Consider the following 13,271-nt stretch of genomic DNA (forward strand, 5'->3'; position numbering starts at 1 on the left):
GAATAGTATGCTTTCCTTTCATGTTAGGAAGCAAACATTGGTAGGTTTTGTTACTCATCTTGCACAGGAAATGACTATAGTTATATAGATGAACAGCTATATTTCTAAGTGATGGGTAACACAACATGCTCTTATTTCATGTCCCCTCCAATGAAAGCTTTGAGATTTATCTAGAACATATTCCAGGTGACTGCCATTCCTAAACATTGGGCTCACATTTCTATATTTAGTCCTGCTTGGTGATATTCTTCTGGACTGTAAGAAAAAAATAGTTTGGGGACATACAGTATGATATAAATGGATTCTTATTGCTGTGATCCACAAAATAAACTGCATTCTTTCTTCTTTTTTAAAGAGGAATTAGGTAAGCTTTGGATATTCATTTTTAAAGCCTTGGCTAATTTGATGTCTTGGACCTGTTTTTATTTCAGGGTTACCATCCATTGACCCATCAGGCAGCTCCCAATCTTCCTCTTCTGCTCCTCTGACAAGTTTTTCCGGCATACCAGGAACTCGGGTTTTCCTGCAAGGGCCAGCTCCCGTTGGGACTCCCAGTTTCAACAGACAACATTTTTCTCCCCACCCTTGGACAAGCGCCTCAAACTCATGTAGGAATCCTGGAGGAACTCTTCCCAAAGAGTCTTGAATAAGTTATTAAACCATTTGTTTCAGGGAATGCTATATTGTAACTTTAGTAATCTAAATTGTATGCAAATACCCAAGGTTTGTATTGCAGTCATGTCAAAAATTATCAGTCATTTATAGGATAGAAAACTTGAGAAGGGTGAAGCTATTCTTCCAAGCCAGAATTGAGATTACACTGAGACTTAGATCAAGAAAAGAGGCACTGGGCTTCCCTGGTGGCGCAGTGGTTGAGAGTCCACCTGCCGATGCAGGGGACACGAGTTCATGCCCTGGTCTGGGGAGATCCCACATGCCGCAGAGCGGCTGGGCCCGTGAGCCATGGCTGCTGAGCCTGCGCGTCCAGAGCCTGTGCTCCGCAATGGGAGAGGCCACAACAGTGAGAGGCCCGCGTACTGCAAAAAAAAAAGAAAAGAGGCACTACAAGTAGTTTTATAAGACCCTTTGGGGACAGTATTGTGAAATAATTTCTTAGGTCTGCAAAGAAGTTGAATTTAAGTATCTGGTCAGTTTGGTATGATTCCTCATTTATTTTTACATTTGAGGAAACTGTATGATTGCCATTTATAAGTGAAAATATTCCTCTGTTCTGACTTATTTCAATATTTAGAACAGATGAAGTTCTAAAAGGATTTGAACAGGATTTGATTTTTTTTTAATGAGCATCATGAGAAAGTGAGTATTGGCCCTTTGACAAGGAAAACTACCCATATTACCTGAGAGTCCCATTAAGAAACAAAGCTGTGAATTGAATCCTACAATGCTTCACTAACATTTAACCTTCCTTCCTTATGGGGAAAAATAAGGGGCTGTAGAAAGAGAAAAAAGAAAACAGCTAATAATTACAGAGGACCAGCAGCTATTTTCCAGATAATATGATAGTTACCGTGCAAACATAGCCACATTTAAGTTAATTTAAAATGTGACAATATATGTTTTGAGAAGATTCTTTAGAACTACAGTAAGGGGAATTCCCTGGTGGTCCAGTGGTTAGGACTCTGCGCTTTCACTGCCGAGGGCCCGCGTTCAAACCCTGGTGGGGAAACCAAGATCACGCAAGCCAGCAGAACTACAATAAGAATAAATACGACCTTCTTCCTTTCTAGCCTTGTTCAGTTCAATTTGAGAAAATTCTTTAGACTAGTCTGTACTTACTATATTTTTAGACTATTTGTTTATACTTACTACAGGCAGAAGTAGTATAGGATAATATTTATAGAACTTACATATTTTCTTTTTTTTTAAATTTACTTATATATTTGGTTGTACCAGGTCTTAGTTGCAGGTGGTGGGCTCCTTAGTTGTGGCATGCAAACTCTTAGTTATGGCATGCATGTGGGATCTAGTTCCCTGAGCAGGAATCGAACCTGGGCCCCCTGCATTGGGAGCATGGAGTCTTAACCACTGCTCCACCAGGGAAGTCCCTGTATATTTTCATTTGAATGATCTTGTAAAATGAAAATTTTTTTCCAGAACCTATGTTGTGGAACAGATCTTTCCAACAAGGTTTCTCATATTCTTATAATTAGTTTTTATATGTAATAAAACAATAGAGAAATATTTTGCCACCAGGTGACTCTCCTATTCCATCTGTTTCTTCGGGATCATCTTCACCTCTTTCAGCCACTTCTGCCCCACCAACATTGGGCCAACCGAAAGGAGGCAGTGCCAGTCAGGATCGAAAGATACCTCCCCCCATTGGAACAGAGAGACTAGCCCGAATTCGGCAAGGAGGGTCTGTTGCACAACCCCCTGTGGGGACCAGTTTTGTTGCTCCTGTTGGACACAGTGGAATCTGGTCATTTGGCGTCAATGCCATGTCAGGTACAGTTACAGCGTCCTCTGTCTGGAGGGATATCTCGAGTAAGTTGTGGGATTTTGCCATTTAAACTTAGTTCCTTACCTAAATAAATAAGCTTATTAGTTCCTGCACTTAACCAGTAAGGTTGTTTAAACCTTTGAGGAGTTCAGTCCAGTCTCAAAGTCTGGAATGTTAGTTTGGAGTATACATAATAATAGATGTAATATGTATGATAGTAATATATATAAAATAATAAATACAGACTTGATTAGAAGTAAAAGATTCAAAGCATACTTCCTTTCCTTCTTAAGCTTTTCATTATAGAATAGGACAATCATTTGATTTCTTTCAGAGAGCACTTAATCTTTTGCAGGACAGGTAGAGTGTTTGGGGTATTCAGAGTACTCCACCCAGTTTTCCAGGAACTTGTATTTTGGTTTGCAAAGATTTTCATGAATGTGTCCTGAGCTTCTCAAAGGAATGCTTTTGATTAAATTTAGTATGAAAAAATCCAGTGGTAATGTTTTATTTTATTCCAAATAAATATCTAACCTTGATCTCAATTCTTCTTTCTAGAAGGCTTATCAGGTTGGTCACAGTCTGTGATAGGGAACCATCCAATGCATCAACAATTATCAGACCCAAGCACATTCTCTCAGCATCAACCAATGGAGAGAGATGATTCTGGAATGGTAGCCCCCTCTAACATTTTTCATCAGCCTATGGTAAGCAGTTTTGTGGATTTTTCTAAAGTGAGCTGACAAACATCATTGTAACTTGTTTAACACATTGCCAGCTAATGTAGTCACGTGTTAAGGAGGAATTTGTACTGAAATAATTCTCCCTTTTGGTATAACTAGTTTGTTTCTATGACTTTGCCAGATCTTTTATCCAGTTTCAAAAGTGGATTCTGTTGTTTACATTAGTTTGTCCTCGAACTATCCTGAAGAAGCCCCCGTCTTCCCTCCAAAACCTGAGAGATTTGGGTTTTGCTGCTTTGCATTTGGCTGCCACAGCTTAGAGAGAAGCCTCTTCCTCTCTGAAAAGCTGGCTGTGAGCTCCCCATTGCCCTCTTGTCTCCTCTGAGAGCTTCCAGGCTGCCATAAAGCCAGATTGTGGCTGCAAGCAATCATGTAGAATTCCCCTTTTCTTGGCAGAAGCTTATTAGTAAATCCTAAATATGGAAAGTTGAGGGTATTATATGTGTTCATTAAGTATTGGGAATTTCCTGATGATTTGATATTGGATTTAGTTGTTTTGGTTTGTTTTGTTTTTCTGTTCTCATTGAAAAATGTTGCTGACACAAATAACCACTTTTGGTTTCCCAAGACTGTACAGTGTTGCTATACTTACAGGATACTCTGGAGTTCTTTGAATGAAGGGAAATAAGAATCTATGCTGGTATTGTGGAATCATCATTTACAATCACTTCATGATTACACCTTTCTGCTGTTTTAGGGTCTACCAATTTCCATGTATGGAGGCACCATAATACCCTCCCATCCTCAGCTTGCTGATGTTCCAGGAGGCCCTCTGTTTAATGGACTTCACAACCCAGATCCTGCTTGGAACCCTATGATAAAAGTTATTCAAAATTCAACTGAATGCACTGATGCCCAGCAGGTAAAATGGACTTAATGCTCTTTTATTTTTCAGATTTATGATGTCATTCTTTTAATTCTTTGGGTAGTGCAAGTTCTGAATATCAAATGTCATGACATCTGACTACCTTGAACTGAATTAAGTTTTTCAATATCAAGATGATGCTACTTAACATTTTATCTCATGTGTGTGTATTCTTCCTAGGCAGAAACAGTGAATTACCATTGCATTTATATATTCATTTTGTAAATGTCTAAAGATTCCTAATTAGAAATTCCAATTTTTCCTCCCCCTTTTCAGATTTGGCCTGGCACGTGGGCACCTCATATTGGAAACATGCATCTCAAATATGTCAACTAAGTTAGAAGGTCTTACTCTTTAGCCTTGTTTGAGAAACTTTTGACCTTGGAAGAACCCTGGGGATTTTTTTTAATGTGCCTAAGAAATATTCTCTGAGGCTTTAGCAATGGAAATTTGATTGCCCATTGTATATGAACAAAGTGATTTCCTATCCATCTGATTATGTTCTCTGGTTAGTTTAGCCATTTTGAAATTAGTGCTTTGGGCTAAACATACTGAATGCGATTTGTATGCAGAAGAGAATTAGATGATTACATGTTTCAACCTTTTAGGGTGGTAAATACATGTACAATTGTTTACATACTTAAAATGAAAAGGTTGAGTAAATTTCTTGTCATATAGTGGCTCTACTTAATGTGGCCTGTATTAATGTGAAATATTTACCAGAATATTCAATAAAAAGATGAACAGTGTTTAGAAGTGGGGTGTGATCCTTTCAGTGGTCATGCAGGTACTACCCAATCCACAATCATACTGAACCAGGTTGTTAATACCATATTTGTGATAGGCTTCTCACATTTTACACTTTAGAGTCCATTCTTAGCCTGCCTTGAAAAAGCACTTTTAAGACTAGTTGTATACTTATTCTGTGTTAAACATTCCTTGTTCTTTTGTTCTCTTCTATATCATTTTAAAAGTGAGAATGTTTCAAGCCCCTGCAATGTGTCTTATCTGACTTTAGCAGATAGGCCATTAAAAGGTTTAGCTCTTTGTGGATCATGAGTATGTCAATAAGAACAACAGGATTTCAGTCAGATGACACTGAAAAAACTTAGGGACACCCAAATCATCCTTCAGATTCCTTTTGTGCTTCCTGACTTTTTTATCTAAAGATTATATTGGTTATAGGTGTTTAAGTTTTATTTGGGTTGGGACATAGGAGGGGGTGGGGGTGACTCCTTTAATTTTGTTGTATTGTTGAATCAGCTGAATAATGTCTATAAATATGTGACTAATTCTGGGCTTAGTTCCATGAAGAGCCAATATGGTCAACAGGCTAAACTCATGAACACTGGAATGGAGTGCTTTGGCCAAACTATAGGCTATGCCAAGAATCTGATGCAGTAGAGAAGAAAAAACTAGCCCAATGAAAAGAACAGTCATCAACTTGACTGTTCATGTTTTAATATGGTTGAATTACCTGGTCTTAGATAAAAGCGAGCTAAAAAAGAAAACAAGAAAATGTTTGAGGTGATAGAGGAGCCAAAACACACATTAAGGCAAAGAAGGATGCACAGAAATATAATAACTAGGGGCAGAACCATACCAGAAGCACTTTTCTACTCTCCTACCAACAGAAGTTCTTAATCTTCTCTCCCTTGCTCCTAGAGCTGCCACTAGATGAGACACACCATGTTTGTTCTGTGTTAGACATACCTGGTTGGTTTGTCTTCCATATCATTTTACATATGAGAGTGCTTCTGTAAGCTCATTTCTTATTTTCTATTTTGAATGGATTTGGAAATTATCACTGGTATTGAAGCTACTGCCTTTGTAATGCTTAATAACCACATCAAGTAGTCTCAAGAGACCCCCTTGAGGGGACCAAAGGACCCCTGGGATCACCTACATATCTTGCTGTTTCCACTTACCACTAATAACCAAAAAAATCACCTAATATTAGTGAAATGAATGAAACTACTCTTGATGAAACATATACTAGAGAGAGATAATATTAAGTAAATTATTCAGTGGGGCAAAAAGTGAGTTTTGTTCTATCTTAACTATTTAAAGTACACTTGAATTATTGGAAGAGCTCTTCCAATATCTTCTACACCTTGAGGACAACAGAATGAGAAATTTTATCTCAGATCAGGAACTAGAACCCATAAGAAGAGGACGCAATTATGAGAAACCCCTAGAAGGATTAGGAAAAAACAAGAGCTGTGCAGTTTGTAGCAGTTATTTAGGATACTCTACTTCCTGCCCTCTTACCACCACTGCCTTCTTTTCTTTCTATTTGAATCCCAGTAACCTACTCCCCACTCCATTTTGCCTGCTAATCTCTTCCTCTGTCTTGCCTCTTCCTGGCATTACTTTACTGCTATTTTACCAACCTGAACCTTGGATTAAACCTAGCTCAGGTAAGAACTTAATTACTTTCAGAATATACAAGGGATTTGTGGGGAGGCAGAACGGGTAGAGTGGAACAAGAGTCAGAAACCTAAATTCTCTTTTCATTTCTGCCACTTTAAGCTATATGACCATAGGCAAATCATTTCTCATCTCTGGGCTTCACATTCATCATCTGTAAATGAAACAATGTAAATGAACTCAAAAGGGTCTCCTAGTTCTAACAGATTCTCTTGTCTTGTGAATGAGAATGTATGGTATGGGACTACTAGAAGCCAGTACATTGCTGAGATTTGAGGGCCCCTACCATTTGTTCTTACATGGAATCAAAAATCTGCTGTTGTGAGAGCCATTATTGATTTTGGGAATTTAGTGGAGGCAGAAGAAAACCTTGCATACCCATAGTGAGCCCTCAAGTCATTAAGAAACATCCTGCTGAAAAAAAAAAAGGAAAAGAAAAGAAACATCCTGCTGAGGCTTAGATCAAGCCCTATGAGAATAACAGCTCATTCAAGGAACAAAACTGTATCATCAAGGTTTCTGGACCCACTTATTTCAAGTAGTGTTCAATGTAATAAAATACCACCACCAATAAAATTCTTGATGTTTTTAAGACCCTTTAAACCTATTGTGGCTACAGTGTGCTGACTTGCCCTTTTATAGGCCAGTCTGCTTCCTTCAGTCCCTGCTCTCAAAGGGGAAATCTCATCACCTCAGCTAACGAGACCGAAGAAGAGAGTTGGACAGCCAATGGTGGCCTCTCCTAACCAGAGGTAAGAAATCTCAGGACTTGGAACTGTAGTTTCCATCTTACAGATTCTGGTCAAGTCCTCTTTCCAGTGTCAAAGTTAGTACAGGAGGGTACCATCCTTAGTTTGAGGTAGCTTTTAGAAGGGGAAAGGCTGGTCATATTAGAGTTTCAAGCCAAACAGAGGAGTACAAGTAGTATACATGGTTCTGTCCAACTGTTTAAGACCTTTGTACCACATTGTAAACCCAGGAAGAGGCAAACAAACTGTAGGAAAACAGCTTCTGAACATCTTGTTCTCTAACTAGCCCTAGAGCTCTTCTACTAAGAATTGTGGATAGTTGTGACGTCTTCCCAGTGGACCCTGTCCTGGGGTGAGGGACTCTGATAATGCTGCATTTTCTATTCCTCAAAGATTTGTCACCATGTGTCAGTGTTATTTGACAGGTTACTTTACCTTCACTCTCTCCTGTAGGAAATGGGTGAGAAACTTGAGTGTGTTAAGACCACCTCCAAAAAAGGGCAGGAGCTTGGGCTTGAAGACCTAATTTGGAAAACAAGATTGTGAATCTAATGCTCAGATTGCAAACCTATTTTGTGACTACTTTTCACCTCTTCCTGTTTTATCTTAATGGTACTGATGTGAGTTCAAAGTAATTTGCCTGGTGGCAGAGACCTGGTATTCCCCTACAGGTTTAATCAGATCTCTGGGGTTGGGACCTGAGCATAAGTTTTTTTTTTCTTTTTTGGAAGCTTCTATACCCTAATGGGCAATCAGTGTTGAAAAACCTCTGATTTAAACTCTTCGTCCTTCATCCTGGTTGAATGGATGATGAATCTGGTTTTCTCTCTAAAACCAACTGCCTATTCTCTAGTTCCCCAGCCCTTATAGCACACAGTGTCTCAAAAAAAGTAAGCTTCTAGTAGTACTCTTACAGTAGTAAGACTGCTATAAGTCTGTAACTGCTGCTGTTGTTTTATAATAAAGATTAATAGAAGGATCACGTCCACACTGATCCTTCTTGAAAACCTTTGACACTTCTAGTTCTCCTACTCTTGCTGGTGTCTCCTTCGGTGAAATCCTCTTCCTCCACTACCCCTTAAATAAATGTTGATATGCTCAGGTCTCTTCTTTTTTTTTTTTTTTTTTTTTTTAAACATCTTTTCATATGTTTATTGCTAATTTAGATTTCCTCCTTTGTTAAGAGGCTGTCTGAATCTTTTGCCCATTTATGTTTATTTTTTTATTTTTTTTTGCGGTACGCGGGCCTCTCACTGTTGTGGCCTCTCCCGTTGCGGAGCACAGGCTCCGGACGTGCAGGCTCAGCGGCCATGCCTCACGGGCCCAGCCGCTCCGCGGCATGTGGGATCTTCCTGGACTGGGGCACGAACCCGCGTCCCCTGCATCGGCAGGTGGACTCTCAACCACTGCGCCACCAAGGAAGCCCTCAGGTCTCTTCTTTTGGTGTATCTTCTCCCCAGGTAATCTCATCCCACATTCTTGGATTTTACTCCACGCAAATCTGAATCACTTGCCCAGAGTTCTCCCTCTGTAGCTTCAGACCTGTATATCTGGCTTCTTACTGTGCTTCTCCATCTGAACATTCCACACACATTATATATTCCCCAATATAAGATATGCTCCTCCCCTTGTTTTCCCTATTATATTAGGTGGTACTACTAGCTACCAAGACTCTCAAGTCAGAAGATTGGGAATTATCCTGGCTTATCTCCTCTCCCACCCCACCCTTAAATTAGTCACTTACCCTTCCTCCTCTGTGTATCTGTATCCCCTCCACTTCTCTCCATCCTCGCAACTGCCTTTTTGCCTACCCTATTTCACTAGGCTGGAGTCTTCACCTCCAGTCTCACTGTCCTCCACCCCATCTCCCACTCCCCTCACTAGACTACTTACCTTGCTTAAAAGTTGAGTTGTCATAGATGGTTCCTCCACAATCTGATCCCAAGCCTCACCCTCCAGCACTTCGTTGCTAAGACACTTTATTTAGGCATACACCACTTTGTAAGAGGCTCAAAAACCTTTTTGGAACAATAAAGTATACATATCCTTGCTACCTGAAGTGTGATTCTGAGGACATGCAGACCTAAGGGTCTGCATCACCTGGGGTTTTATTAAAAACCCACAATTTCAAGTCCCACCTACTGTATCAGAATCCTCATTTTAACAAAATCTCCAGGTGCTTTATGTGCACATTAAAGTTTGAGAAGCAATGACTTGTAGTCTTTTTTTAAATGAGTCAAGAAATCAGAGCTGAGGGGAAATCTGATGAAGCCAGTGCTGAAGTAATACTGATAAATGCATGAAGTCAGGTGGTCTACAATTAATTCGTGGTGGGGTGGCATTGCTGAGGGTATAGTGATTCTGAGGAAGCCAAACAGCAGACAACTGGGTCAAGTCGAGATTTTTTGTGTATACAGGTACTAGACTTAGTGCTTACTCTCCCACCACCTCTCTCCTGCCTCCTTTCATATCACTGTGCCTACATCAAAAAATCTTCTCTTTAAAGGCCAGACTCTCTGATCTTACTTTCCAGAAGGCTAAAGACCAAGCCCTCCTTAGCAGCCCCCAGTCCTTCCTTAGTTTCCTGAGGTTAGCTGTGACAGAGAGATCAAAGAACTGGACTCTCCCATCTTCCAACCTTTATTCATCCTTTAATCAGTCCAGGTATCACTTCTTCCAGAAAGCCCACTCTCCCTCCCTGACCTACCCTGATGGCTGTGCACCAGGCCGTCAAGGCACTTTTCACCCTGTACTGAAATTGATTAATGGGAGGCATTACACAGCTGTGCCTGGGGGCACATGCTCGAATCAGACACACTCAGGTATGAATCCCAGCTCCCCCTCCTACAAAATCCGTGACTTTGAACCATGACTTAACCTTTCTGGACTTTGGTATCCTCACCTGTAAAATGTAGCTAATAACAGTGCTTTACTGTCCAAAACTATTGAGAGGAATGGATGAATTAATATATGGCAATAACATGTGCCATACCTCACCTGTCCCCAGCGCCCGCTATAAACAGTAAATAGTAAATAGCTGAGTAGCTGCCTCCCTTACAGGCATAGGCAGGCTGGCCAATTTTGGGCCAGGAGGAACTAACTGGAGGCCGGTGCGGCTCCTGGAACTCCTTCCAACTTTCGCTGAGTTTGGTGCTTCCTCCCGCGAGGGTAGGGCGGGATCATCGGGTTGATTGACGGCCGGCCCGCCCCCGGCTTGACGTTCTCCTGGTGTTGTTGCTGCGGCCGCACGTGGTCAACTGAGTCCGCCTCAGACTCGGCTGCGCCCCGCGTCCTCAACACTAGCACCAGCCGCTTGCCTTCCTGCTCGTCCCGCCCGCGCTATGTCCACACCAACCAGCTGCCCGATTCCTGGGGGCAGGGACTGGCAGCCTGACTGCTACAGCACCACGCTGGGGGGCACACTATACACCACTACCCCCGGAGGTCAGCGGCCAGGCCAACGTGTGCGTGTCCCGGGACGTGGGTGGGGAGGTGCGAGCCTGGACTTGCCTGCAGGCCCCTCTGCAGGTTGTAGCTTTGACGGGGGTGAGTGCTTGGAGCGGAAGCCCAGTTCCCTAAATTCTCAAAGTGATGCAACACGGCCTTGTGCCTAGTTTCCGAGTGACTGGGCAGAAATCATCACTATGGCCTGGGTTCTGGGCTCCTTGCTCACCCGGCCCTCCTGACTTTGCCGCCTGGGAGCAGGAGCTGAGGCCCCAATTGTGTGTGGCTTCAGCAGGAAGCAACCGGGTCTTGCAAAGCTGCAAATGCAGGACTCTGGCAGTCGGGGGCAGGAGCTTCGGGTCTCTGCGCTGGCTGGCTTGACTACTGGCTGACTGGTGTAGCAGCCTGGGATCATGCCTGCTCAGGGGTTCCTGCCACGGAGGCAAAGGGGAGGGGTGAGAACAGGGTAGGGCCTTTGGAGGACATGATTGGGGCCAAGTTCCTCTAGGCTGAGCTGAGCCTGACAGGACTTGGGAGGGGTCAGGATAAGAACAGTGTGTCCCTGTATTTCACAGGAGGAACACCGCTCCTCCCTGCAGGATATCAGAGCCCAGGTGGCAGCACCAGCCGTATCTGCTCTTGGCTTCCTCATCCAACTGAGGCTGGAGGGCTAGGCCCTCCCTTGTGAACCAAAGCAGTGAAGTTCCAGAGCCAGCAGAGCAGGACAGGAGCCTCCTGAAGTACTTGAGCTCCAAGTTTGGTGCTCCTCCTACAGCCAAGACCTGAAACTCCCCTAAACTAAAAGCCCCTGCCTAAACCAGCTGGGATGCCCCACTTGCTCTATGGTGCTTAGACACATCTTGGGTAGGCCCAGGAGACTTTTAAGTGCTGTGAAAGCTAGTCAGCTGAGATCCTGGCCGGGCTGCAGAGCAGCAGCCCTTTAAAAAATGGGAAGACGTGAACCCTTGGTCCCTAAAAGGCCTGTGTCTGGGGTCTCACACAGCTCTGTACCCAAGCTCCTGCCTCTTACCTAGCCCCTACCCCTTGACAGGCACCAGGATCATCTACGACCGAAAGTTCCTGCTGGAGTGCAAGAACTCACCCATTGCCCAGATGCCCCCCCGCTGCCTCCCTCAGATTCCGGAGGTCACAACTCCTCCAACAGCCCCACCCTCCAGGCTCGAGGAGCGGAAGAAGCAGAAGGAGACAGAGGAAGAAATACCTGGTAAGGAAAGCAGACCCTAAAATTTTTAAATGGCTTTGAGCCCAAATGCCCCAGTTAAGTAGAGTGGGGGTTCGATTCTGAGAGGGGCTCCTTCACTGACGCTGAACCTGCAGACCCCAGCCCAGCAAACAGTCCTCCTGCCTTTTCTCTCTCCAGATGACGCACAGTTTGAAATGGACATCTAATCCAGTGAAGGTGACCCTGTGTGTGGAGTAAGAGGAATCCCTCACGCTGCTGCTGCTACCTCCTTTTTCTGGGGTATCCAAAGGCCAGCTGGCCTCATCTAATCCAGGAGGGGGTGACATGGTGGTTCTAGGCCTCCCTTAGCTCTGAGGCAGCTAGACCGGGGATAGGAATGGGCAACTTGCCAAGCCCTTAGTTCTACTACTCTTTGGTCTGTAGGCACTCCTCCCAACCCCTGGCCCTTGGCTCAGGCTGAGGCTGGGGCTGGGGGATGGAGAATGTCACTGTCTGACTGCTTAGTAAACATTCAAAGAAATGCCTTGGCTCCAGTGTTCTCCTCAATGCTGATCTTCCCATCTCAGCCATAAAGCTAAGGGTCCCAGCAAACCTGGGTAGGATCAGAGGTCCCAGGTTCCTTCCCAGCTCCCACTGGGCCCACTTCCAGCAGCACTTAGAGCCTGAGGCAGGCTTTGGGGGCAGGCCATAGGAGCTGTCAAACCATAAACAGTAATAGCCTGACCCCTGCCAAGGGCTGTTCCAGCCTTTCCAGGAAGCAGCCTTCCTGGAATCAGGCCTCTCTACCAGTCCCTCCTTAGCTTTTCCAGAGCAGGAGAAAAGAGGCACTGCCCCAGCCTATAGCCTTCTTTTGTCTTTCCCCATACCTTTTCTGCCTCCCACCTGTAAGTACCAACCATATTCCAACACTGGAAACCTGTACTCTCCCTTTTCACAGCATGATATGAGCCTCCTGGCCCCTTCCACCTGGTTCTGTTGTCCTCAAAGCATTAGAAGACCTTAGGACCCAAACAGAGGCAGAAGCTTATTTGGTGAGTCAGATAAAGAGTCATAATCCTACTCTCTCCATCCCCTGAAAAAAAAAAATCATGATCCCATATGTCAGCAATCTGGTCTTTTTCACCTTCAATTTATACAGCTAGGTTCTAATCTCTGTAGCACTTGCATACCTCAAGGGTGATGCAGTGCAAATAGGTCAGTCTCCTTTTTTTGAGGGAAAAAAATCTCCCCATGCTATTTGAGCCTCTGTTCCCATACTGAAACAAATCATCCAAACATAGGGTTACTCAGCCCAGCAAGGGATGTATGTTTCTGTCTAATTTGGGTGAGAGTGGCAGGCAGTAATCTGCTCATGCCTAGCAAGGCCATTCACGAT

General features: G+C 43.5%; 2 protein-coding genes across 2 annotated transcripts in view; both read left to right on the forward strand.

Moving 5' to 3' along the window:
• The window catches only part of ANKHD1 (ankyrin repeat and KH domain containing 1), a 114,439-nt gene extending 109,622 nt beyond the window's left edge, over window positions 1-4,817 (forward strand). Inside the window, exons 30-34 of the mRNA XM_065874076.1 lie at window positions 432-608; window positions 2,266-2,466; window positions 3,020-3,195; window positions 3,902-4,066; window positions 4,346-4,817. Coding sequence (XP_065730148.1) covers window positions 432-608; window positions 2,266-2,466; window positions 3,020-3,195; window positions 3,902-4,066; window positions 4,346-4,405 — 779 coding nt within the window. The 3' untranslated portion in view covers window positions 4,406-4,817. The remainder of the gene's footprint in view (window positions 1-431; window positions 609-2,265; window positions 2,467-3,019; window positions 3,196-3,901; window positions 4,067-4,345) is intronic.
• A 5,704-nt stretch (window positions 4,818-10,521) lies between these two features.
• Window positions 10,522-12,416, forward strand: EIF4EBP3 (eukaryotic translation initiation factor 4E binding protein 3). The gene is made up of 3 exons (XM_065874080.1): window positions 10,522-10,692; window positions 11,744-11,917; window positions 12,074-12,416. Exons 1-3 carry the CDS (start codon window positions 10,590-10,592, stop codon window positions 12,100-12,102), a joined length of 306 nt encoding a protein of 101 aa, XP_065730152.1. The 5' UTR covers window positions 10,522-10,589; the 3' UTR covers window positions 12,103-12,416.
• The last annotated feature ends 855 nt before the right edge of the window (window positions 12,417-13,271 follow it).

The sequence above is a fragment of the Phocoena phocoena genome, chromosome 3, assembly GCF_963924675.1.
Source record: "Phocoena phocoena chromosome 3, mPhoPho1.1, whole genome shotgun sequence".
In the NCBI taxonomy this organism is placed as follows: Eukaryota; Metazoa; Chordata; class Mammalia; order Artiodactyla; family Phocoenidae; genus Phocoena; species Phocoena phocoena.